Here is an 11,305-nt window from a genome sequence, read left to right as displayed (position 1 = left end):
AACAGGTCAAAAGGGTAAAAAATGCTTTCGAAATTATGTTCAATATATTGATCAATATTATCTCAAAAATCAAAATATCCCATTGTAACTATATTTTTTATGTTAATTTTTAAGATTATTTTATTCTTATATGCCACGTATTTGTTCTTCCTGCACAAAGAACTCCCTTTCAAAAACACGACTAGCTTGAAATTTAGATTGAAAATAAATTGTCAGAGAATAAATAATTACGGAAATTAGACAAAAAGTACTATGCTGATACAGAAGTGTTTTCACAAATAATTATAACACTTATAATTAATGTATGGTAAAATATAAACTAGACAATTTGACATCAGTGTAAACTAGAAATAAAATTAACGATTAATCGAACAAAAAACCTACAAATAATTGTACAAATGTGATTTTGTTATTTTTAAAAAATTACGAAAATGATGATTCAGTTAAGTTATTTAACAATCCATTTTCATTATAATTTAAAATGTCAAAATCTATATATTACTGCATAGATTTTACTAACGGTTTCTGTAAATTGTGTCAGCATTCCTTTAAGAAATAAGATAACAAGTTTAAATAACCACATTTTACCAGTGATGTCAGCACCATCTGGATAAAACAAATATTTAATTGTCACATATAGGAAGGAGAGGAAAGAGTGATGCATTTACATACATAGTGCAATGTACTTTTACATATATTCGCGAAAATTTGTTTTTACATCATCATCAGCAATAATGTGGCCTTACGACAGTAAATAAATTATATTGTTCATTAGTTTCAAAGCGAAATCAAAACGTAAAAAAATAAAACTACGTTGGGCAGTAAGTTATATACAGGGTTAGTAAAAAGTGTGGAGACCCCCTGTTATTTTTATAACGGCCCATACTAGAAAAACTAAACTCGGCCCACCTTTATGACATGTTATGAAGTACTTTTTGGGCGTAACCGTTACTTGGTGTACATCCCCAAAATGGGGAATTTTGGGGAAAACTCAAAAGTTTCAAATACAAAGACCCATTGAGTGACCCATCATTTTGAAGGTCCTAGTAAAAGAAAACCAACAACGTAAACTAGAGGTCTCTATCTCAGTTCAGTAAAAAATTGCAGCCAATTGAAATTCTCAAAAGTTCAATTTAACTTACAGCTTTCCAAGTCTGGAGACCCGCCGTAAAGTTTGTAGCGGCTCACCCTAGGAAAACTAAACTCTACACACATGTTATGAAGTACTTTTTAAGCCTAATAGCCACTTCCTTACCAAACCCAAAATGGGGTATTTTGGGGGAAACTCAAAAGTTTTAAATGACAAGCCTCTCCGAGTGACCCCTCATTTTGAAGGTGACCCCTCATGGTAAACGAAAATTAACAACGTAAACTAGAGGTTTCTATCTCAATCCAGTAAAAAATGGAAGCTGATTGAAGTCTTTAGAATTGAAAATAACTTGCAATTTTATATTCAATAAGCTGCCATAATTTACTGTGTTAAGATAGAGACCTATAGTTTGCTTTGTTACTTTTCTCTTATTATGACCTTCAAAATGAGGGGTCACTCGAAGGGGCTTATCATTTACAATTTTTGAGTTCCCCCAAAATCCCCCATTTTGGGGATTAACGCCAAGTGGTGGTTATGCCCAAATGGTACTTCATAGCATGCCATAATGGTGTGTCGAGTTTAGTTTTTCTAGTATGGACCGTAAAAAAAATAACAGGGGGTCTCCACACTTTTTACTCACCCTGTATAAACAGTCAAAACGTTTCTTTAAATAACTTTCAGATTGTTCATCATCATTCGTTTTTTTCCAGATATTAAATTAATCTATATTTTTTATGGCATTAATTATATTTCGCTTATACTTTTTTCATTAAAAACATTCAAAATAAATGCAAACTTAGATATAAACCAAATTGATCGACATGAATATGGATCCTAGCTCGAGGCTAGGCAATGATGAGAGGTGTCACGTCTTAGTGGAGGGTTATGCTAACATGATAACGATCCATGTTGTACACAGCAATATAGGAATATACGAACGTATATAATCAAGTGGGGGTGATTATGGAGTTTATGTTGGTAAAATATGTAAATTCCCTCCTTCATCAAGTAAATTGTTGAAGAAGAAGAAAGTCGTAACTTTGAACGTTAATCACTGGAAATTTTGTTTATTAAATTTCAAAACCCAATGCAGATATTTTACTGTAGTATCTACAGGGGTCCCTATTTTTAATAATAACTAGAAATAATTATCTTTAGAGTTGTTCAAAAACGCTACATCCCTGTTAGCTATCACATCTACGAACATAAGGGATTAAAAACGTATCATATAAATACGTAGATCTTTCATCAGTACAAACCTTCGATCCCATCATCCAATTATCTTAGTAGCAATCAAGATGCAATTAATTACCACCCACACAGACGTATGAAGCCCTAACTCGACATGATAGAGTTTCTTTAATTGTTTGTTATTTTGAGTTTCATCTTGTGCAGATTCAAAGTATTCTTAAGAATGCTATTTTTTAGTGGTTAAATGGAAAACAACAACCATTTAATTATAATCGATCAAAATAAGGCAATGATTGATACGATCATTTAATTTAGTAATTGAATTTGTTAAAAGTCCTTAAGTACAAAAAATTTACGTAGTTCATCTGCTCAAACGATATGAATGCTGTTTTATAGGTAACGTAAAAAAAATGATAAATTATATTATTTGTAACGAAAATAAAACATAGGAATTTTGCATATTTTGGAGTATTACGTTGACATTTATGGTTTTCAACAATATGACGTTCTATGCAAAATATACATTTTGACTAGTGCCAGTTATTTATTCATGCAAACATGCATTTACAGTACTTACATTTAAAGGAAGTAGGCCTATTTAAGAAATTTATCAAGTCTGTGCCGTAACATATTATCTGTTCTGACGCAGAGTTTGATTTATTTTGTAATTTCCTGCGATTTATAGGACGAACATGAGATACCACCACTGGATTGTTTTTTAGTTATATCTTTATGTTTTGTATTACACATTATGCGATCTCAATTGGACTCGATTGCAAATTTATAGGTGTTGTATAATTATCAACAAAATTATGTGCAGTTTTTCTCTTAAATCACAATGACGGATTACTCTGAAATAGTTAATACAGTATTGTATGTTCAATAATGACATCAACGATTGTGTTAGTAATGTGTTTGTATTCATTTCACGGAGTCCACAATGTAGAATGTTATAAATGCAGTAGGTATTTATATGTTTATCTTTGGGAAAAATATTCCATAATGTTTTAGCCCATGACATGGTGTGTTTAGTGTTTGCAACAGATGGTAAGAAGATTATATTACTTTCCCATCTTTTTAGATGGAGTAACACATTTCAATAAGTTTAATCGAGTGTCAGCTGCATTCTATACTACGATCAATCAATTTAAGATACACAAGAGGAAAGCTACACGTTTTAGTTATAATGTTTAAACACTGTTTCAACGATACTTGATATATATTTACATTTTGTATACATGTTTACATGCCAGTAAATATATGTTCTAAATATTTTCAAGGACAATTGGTTCTGACCCGTCATCATAAGGCTGATTTGTAATTTGCAAGCTATTAAAAATACTCACTATTCCTAGATTTAATAGCATGTAAAAATATTCTGGAACATACTCCGATAAGGTCCAACAGATTAGAAAATTAACTGTTCCTGTAATAATTTGTTTTTTCCTTACATTTTCTATAGTTTTACAACCCTCCCCAAGCACTCATTACATTTATTTTGTGTATTGAGAAGTATTAAGTGTAAAGTGACAATAAGCTACTACGCTTGTAAGCCTTCAACCGTATAAATCAATTAAGCAATTATGTAAGACAGTGTTGCACACCTGAGTGCTTGTTTCAAGCTTAATACTATATGATACCACATGAAGTGTATGAGAGGATCCGTGTAACTTTAATACAGCATAAAATAATAATAAGCATTTACTTGTTTATCCAGGACCATTTATTAAAATCAAGGACAGCTGAGTTAGGTTTTTAACCGTAAAAAGGTTGTACCTATTTTAGGAACGAACAGATTATATACAATTGCATATGAAAACTTCTATACGTAATGACACATCGTAACTCATTTAAACAAAAAGCAATGATTAAAGAGACCCAATTAAAAAATATTCATTTGTGATAAAGAGTGTAATAAATTGAATTTGTTACATGAGTGTCCTTTACAATAACTGAATTGTACACGTGTTAACCCTCAGGAAATCACCACAGTACTATTCCCTCTGTAGATAAAATGTAAATCTTCCTTCATTATTCGACTCACATTATTTTCTCTTTATTACTTTTTCCTCAGTACTTTTCCCTATGAATCTGCTCCAGCACTTTTCTCTTAGGTAAATTCCCTCAGCTTAGCTAGAAGTACGTTTTCTTTCCAACCGGTAGTGCGTTGCGCACCCAGCATTTGTTATCTTTCCCTTAGATGCGAGGCCGGATCTGCAGTAATTTGGAATGAAACCTCACTCCACTCTTCTTTTCAGAAGTTGATATATTTAAAAATGGAAGTTGGAACCAAGCAGCTGATCGAGAGTGTGTCGTAGGTCGTGATTTGACGGTCTCTTCTAGAACTTCTTCGGAAGACGTCATATAAAGGGACAACCGTGGAAGCACCACATTGCTGAGGTCTGCAAATTTGTCCTCAGTGCTACAAGGTAAATTATTACCTCGGAAGTCGAGATACTTGTGTCAATAGAAACTGAGTGTTGGATTGACTAGAAGGGTTTTATTGAAATTGCTGGGTTCCCATTTAGCCCAGGGCTAAACCAATGTTGGGATAGGGAATTACTAAAGTGTGGGAACTGTTCTTCCTAAAATGAAATCCCTTCTTAGTGATGTAACCTTTACCTCAGTCAAATAAGCTCTACACTAATTCCTAAAGCCACAACAATCGTTTCAATTGTTTAAAAACACCTATGTTTTTATGTAACTGGATACCAAATCTTTTATTATGAATCAATCTCGAATGTTAACGGTTTTTAGTTAAGTTTACTCCAAAGTATAACTTATGTTTGATCCTCATTGAAATCTAAACCTATCCAATTATGTGCAAAGAGATAGCTTAATTGCAAACAGCTTATTATTTTTTATCCTTATACAATTGAGAAAGGCAACACAACTGATTTAATTAAATCGACTTACTTCAATAAAAAATGTATGATACATTTTAAATGCATCCTTACGTATTACAGTAATAAATCAGCTACTTATTTGGGATATAGGGTGTTTTTACTACCGGTACTAAGAACACGGTAAGTGTAAAATCAAACTACCCTAACTTGTAGTAAAAATTGTAAACTAAGCAAGCTACTAAAGTGAAACAGCGTGCCTTGAATAGTTAAATCTCGCGTTATAATTTTAAAAGCCCACAACAAAACTTCCTTTACGAGTTTTGGTGCAATGTCAGTGGTTAAAATTTGTAATATAGCATACTTATAAGTTTAGGTTTTAGTTTATACTACATTTTGTATCTTTATTTGATCAAAATATATTGTAGTGGGGCTGACAAACACGCCTAAATAAATCCAAGATGAGTTTTATCCTCACCATGTATACAATTTTGTAATAGGTAGATAGCTTATCAAAACAACTGTTTTCCCAGTAAATCATAAAACGTTGTACATGTGATTGTCCTATCACTTGTCAATATGTGCTGCCGATACCCCTGAAGCGTATTTTAGAACATGGATCAAATCCATTTAAAACTGTTTCAGTATTTTCTTTAAAATTTAATTTAGTTTAATGTTTCTAGATTATCTAGTTTATTGTTTATGTATCACCAGTTTTTAAATAGTCATCGGAGGTATTTACTGTCCTCTAATATTAAAATAAACATTTTCTTGAAACTTAACAGCTCTACCCTTGTAAATGCTGAAAAAAACTACTTATCTAAGGAACTAAGAGTTATGGAAGAAATTCTGCCGTCAAGAGCACAGCTGAAATAAATGTTCTTCTATACAAAAAAATGTTAGGCAAAGTATTGTTTCGTGTTTCGAGGATAGCAGTTTTTTTCTCAAAACTGAGCGATAGTGAAGTTTTACATAATTGCAATACCATATTATTATTGGAATACATCAAAGTGTAAGCACTCGTCCAATATTTGTAATGATGTTATCTTAACAATACGAACATGTACCATTGGTTAAATATGAACCAGCTGACAGTAAAACCATGAGTATATACAGGTACAGCTAGAGAGATAGTATATAAAACAAAAAACTAAATAAATAACAAATTTATCAAAATAAACAATAATCCGGATAAGCTCCGATGTTTGAAACTAAACTGAAAATTCACCAATGTTGTACATGTCAGGGTATAACGGATGGGAAGTTTGATCAACGTTATAATAACACTGACATCGACACAATGCGTGCAATCATTTTGTTTGTTGGAACACTCCGTTGCGTTTTTACGTTAGTATAGGTTGGTAAAATATTATTCGTCCTCCAAATTCTCGATACTTCATAAAAAATAGAGTTCGTTCTACTCAAATATTCCTATTAAATAATTTAACTTGCATTTTATTCGACGACATTCACTAAGTGAAACCATTGACTATAAAAGGTGTTTAATTATAAGTAAAAAAGGAAAGTAGGTAATCCATATACCAGTATAACGCGTGACGTATTTATTATTTAAAACTGGTGAGGAGTAATTTTTAACGGGTAGGTGACTGCATATCTATGACGTCATTAAATGGATGTAAAACGAGAACACGTCCTGATCTTGGTCTCAACACTGAGCTCTTATATGTTGAAGAGTAATTCAATTATTTTACTGGTTAACAATCATTGATTACATTTTTTTAATTACTTATACCTTTTTGCATCTTAGTGTGTAGTATACGTGTGATATGGATACACATTTCCTACCAGAGGATGTTCATTTAGACCTAAACTGGAATCAAATACAATACGTTATTGGAAGAACGAACTTTAGCCACAGACAATAATAGCTTTTAATTAATCAGTTCGCTTTTTTGGGCACGTAATACGTGTACGCTTGAAAATAAGGTGGAAACACTTAAAGATACTACGGCTACGATCAGCTGTTGCAGTGTTTCCCACTTTGTTCAAGGCTTAGATTTAACCTTACCTAAAACGTATTGTTTAGTGTTTGAAAGACTAATTATTTCTATTACATTATAATTTTCTTAATAATATCTCTTTTAATACCATGTGTAACACGAGTGCAAATAGTCTTTGCTGCACACGAGATACTTTCCGCACGAGCCGCAGGCAAGTAAACATTTCTCTCGTGTGCAGCAAATTTTCCACGTCACACACTAGTCACACAAATAACTATTTCTGTTATTTTGCAAGTTATTAGATTCTTTTTTAGTCGACAGCTTCAAATGAAAAAAACTTTCAGATAAAAAATTTACCTTTATAACCTTATTTTAGGAAAAAATTCCTTTTTAATAATTGTTAATATTTGTAGATGCTACGTCGCTTTAACGGGAAAAAATAACAAACGGGAAAAAATAACAAAGAGACTGGTTCAAGTTCTGCGTGTAGTAAAATCCTTTGATAAATATCTTTTTATCCCAGGATTATAGGGTCTGTGGCATTAAACTCAGAGAATTTTGGTGGAGTTTTTAGTTGCAGAGTAAGAATACAACGTATTTTATGGCAATTTTCTACAGTGTTTTTGTGATTGTGCTTAAAAGACAAACTATTTTGTAGTTGCATACAGATTTTTGTTTAGTTTTGAAATACAATCATACAGCAACGTTAAAGCAACTATTAAAATGGGCCAAAAAATTAGCTAAAGATTATTAAATAATTAAAAAAATAAATAAATAAAAATAGTTTTAACGTGGCGATCCTCATAAAATTAAGTTTAGGAATGAATCTTAACAAGATAAGTGCATTAAATTTTTAATGCATATGCATTTACAGATTTATCATCAGAAGTTACAAACTGAATGTAGTTTATCATTGTGTCCAAAACAAATATTTTTTAGGAGCAACCACCTAGCTAATAAATATTTGGCAGCATCCCAGCTTGGCCCATCCATCATAAATACTGTCAAATGTGGCCAGACGATGTGTATAATAGAAATCCACAATATAAATAATTGAATAAATTATAGGCTTATGTCAAAATAGTATTCATATAAATTGTGATACAAATTGAACTTTAGTTTGCTCTTTAAAATAGCAAAATATTATTTTAGTAATACTGATATTGTAGCAAAGATCTTTAACAATAATAATAAGAATACAATTTTATCCGTTTTTCACATTCACAGAGTTAATGTGGTCTCTTATCTGTAATATTGTTTAAACCTAATTTACTACTGTCATAATTTAACTAAAACAATTTGATGCTCGAGTGACTATCAAGGTTTTATACTGAAACTGTGAATAATGAATAATGAATAATAAATAATGAATAATGCATAATGAATGATGAATGATGAATGATGAATGATGAATGATGAATGATGAATGATGAATGATGAATGATGAATGATGAATGATGAATGATGAATGATGAATGATGAATGATGAATGATGAATGATGAATGATGAATGATGAATGATGAATGATGAATGATGAATGATGAATGATGAATGATGAATGATGAATGATGAATGATGAATGATGAATGATGAATGATGAATGATGAATGATGAATGATGAATGATGAATGATGAATGATGAATGATGAATGATGAATGATGAATGATGAATGATGAATGATGAATGATGAATGATGAATGATGAATGATGAATGATGAATGATGAATGATGAATGATGAATGATGAATGATGAATGATGAATGATGAATGATGAATGATGAATGATGAATGATGAATGATGAATGATGAATGATGAATGATGAATGATGAATGATGAATGATGAATGATGAATGATGAATGATGAATGATGAATGATGAATGATGCATGATGAATGATGCATGATGAATGATGAATGATGAATGATGAATGATGAATGATGAATGATGAATGATGAATGATGAATGATGAATAGTGAATAGTGAATAGTGAATAGTGAATAGTGAATAGTGAATAGTGAATAGTGAATAGTGAATAGTGAATAGTGAATAGTGAATAGTGAATAGTGAATAGTGAATAGTGAATAATGAATAATGAATAATGAATAATGAATAATGAATAATGATGAATGAATAATGAATACTGAATAATGAATAATGGTGACGAGTGATAAGTGATTAAGTGATGCGTAATGGGTGATGGGTGATGGGTGATGGGTGATGGGTGATTAAGTGATGAGTGATGGGTGACGGGTGACGGTTGATGGGTGTTGAATGGTGGTTGATAATGAATAATGAATAATGGTGACGAGTGATAAGTGATTAAGTGATGCGTAATGGGTGATGGGTGATGGGTGATGGGTGATTAAGTGATGAGTGATGGGTGACGGGTGACGGTTGATGGGTGTTGAATGGTGGTTGATGGCTGATGGGTTTTGGGTGATGAGTAATGGGTGATGAGTGATGGGTATTAAGTAATGAGTAATTAGTAACAAGTAATGAGTAATGGGTGATGGGTGACGGGTGACAAATAATGGGTTTTGGGTGATGGGAGATGGGTGATGGGTGATAGGTGTAGGGTGATGGGTGACGGATAACCGGTGATGGTTGATGGGTGATGGGTTTTGGGTGATAAGTGATGGGCTATGAGTGGTGGGTGATGTTGTTGTTATATATCGATGGTGATGCGTGACGGGTGACGGGTGACAGTTGACGGGTGACGGGTGACGGGTGACGGGTGATGGGTGACGGGTGACAGGTGATGGGAGACGGAACTGTTGATGAACAATTAGTAATGAGTAATGAGAAATGAGAAATGAACAATGAGTAATGAGTAATGAGCAATGAGTAATGAGTTATTAGTAATGAGTAATGAGTAATGATAACAAGTAATGGGTAATGGGTGATGGTTGACGGGTGACAGTTGACGGGTGACGGGTGATGGGTGACGGGTGACAGGTGATGGGAGACGGAACTGTTGATGAACAATTAGTAATGAGTAATGAGAAATGAGAAATGAACAATGAGTAATGAGTAATGAGCAATGAGTAATGAGTTATTAGTAATGAGTAATGAGTAATGAGTAATGATTAATGAGTAATGAGGAATGAGTAATGAGTAATGAGTAATGAGTAATGAGTAATGGGTAATGGGTAATGAGTAATGAGTAATGAGTAATGGGTAATGGGTAATGAGTAATGAGTAATGAGTAATGAGTAATGAGTAATGATTAATGATTAATGAGTAATGAGTAATGAGTAATGAGTTATGAGTTATGAGTATTAAGTAATGAGTAATTAGTAACAAGTAATGAGTAATGCTTAACCATCTGAGGCCTATGCATTTTATGCTCTAGGCTTACCGTTTTTGGTGTTTTTGCACTCTTTAATTTTAAAAATTATAAATTTTATGTTTATTTGTTTGTTTGTTTGTTTGAAGTTCAATCACGCATTAACTACTGGCATTACCGGTTAACGCTAGGAATGAGAGTGAAGGTGTCAAAGAGTTCATTACTCCATCGAAAGACAGGATAGTTCAAACAAGTGGACTTGTGTACAAAAAAATACCTTTCTCCAGATGATAAAATACTTTAGATAAAATGCTTGAATTCAAGTAAAAATTTTATTTTTCCTTCTTTGTAGAACAGATTTTTCCTGCAAGGCGTCTTTGCCAGTTTGGACCAAACTCCTTATAATTCTCTCTTGTTAATCGAATTAAAATACTTTCATACGTGCACAAAGTAAGATAACTGACACAAGTCACCACACACTCACACACTCACGGCATTACACTCGTTACCAGAAAAAAAATCAAATATATGCTCATTTATTACTACTATTAAACTTAGAAAAAAGCGGTAACAAAATGGCGATGCTTACTCACTTGTAGAATTTCCAAAGCATCGTTCCGGTCCTCTTCGCCTATTCTCTGCGTCTTCCTCATGGCTTTCTTGATAATAAACTGCTCTTGACATTATGTGCACTAATATTATGTAATATGACTAATACCATTCATTATTTACATATCGAAACAAATCTCTTCTGGTTTATAACATTGGACACCTAATGTGTCTGGAGGAGGATTGAAATTGGCTAAACCCCGAGAATAAGGAAGATTTTCACGGGATATTGGACTGGCCAATAAGTGTCAGACTTAAGCTAAGGGTGGTGGTGGAAACAAGAGGCTTTGGTTTATCATTTAGGTTATCGTCCATTAATAAA

General features: G+C 32.5%; 1 protein-coding gene across 1 annotated transcript; it reads right to left on the bottom strand.

Annotated features, from left to right (window-relative positions):
• Positions 1 to 9,313: 9,313 nt before the first annotated feature.
• Positions 9,314 to 11,027, bottom strand: LOC129003324 (putative proline-rich protein 21). Its single transcript, XM_054431617.1, has 2 exons — positions 10,968 to 11,027; positions 9,314 to 9,859 (listed from the first exon to the last, which is right to left on the bottom strand). The coding sequence occupies exons 1-2, from the start codon at positions 11,025 to 11,027 to the stop codon at positions 9,314 to 9,316; spliced, it is 606 nt and encodes a 201-aa protein (XP_054287592.1).
• Between the last annotated feature and the right edge of the window lie 278 nt (positions 11,028 to 11,305).

This window comes from Macrosteles quadrilineatus, unplaced genomic scaffold, assembly GCF_028750875.1.
Source record: "Macrosteles quadrilineatus isolate MER2022 unplaced genomic scaffold, UCM_ALF_1.0 Scaffold_9__3_contigs__length_116548681, whole genome shotgun sequence".
Classification (NCBI taxonomy): Eukaryota; Metazoa; Arthropoda; class Insecta; order Hemiptera; family Cicadellidae; genus Macrosteles; species Macrosteles quadrilineatus.
The sequence above is the reverse complement of the archived record's forward strand: the minus strand, read 5'-3'. Positions and strand labels throughout refer to the sequence as shown.

Bases quoted from the DNA above. Each gene is read 5' to 3' on its own strand.
- LOC129003324 (XM_054431617.1), bottom strand. From the start codon at position 11,027: ATGAGGAAGACGCAGAGAATAGGCGAAGAGGACCGGAACGATGCTTTG. The intron at 9,860-10,967 runs GTGAGTAAGCAT...GTTCATCAACAG, and splicing joins ATGCTTTGGAAATTCTACAA to TTCCGTCTCCCATCACCTGT.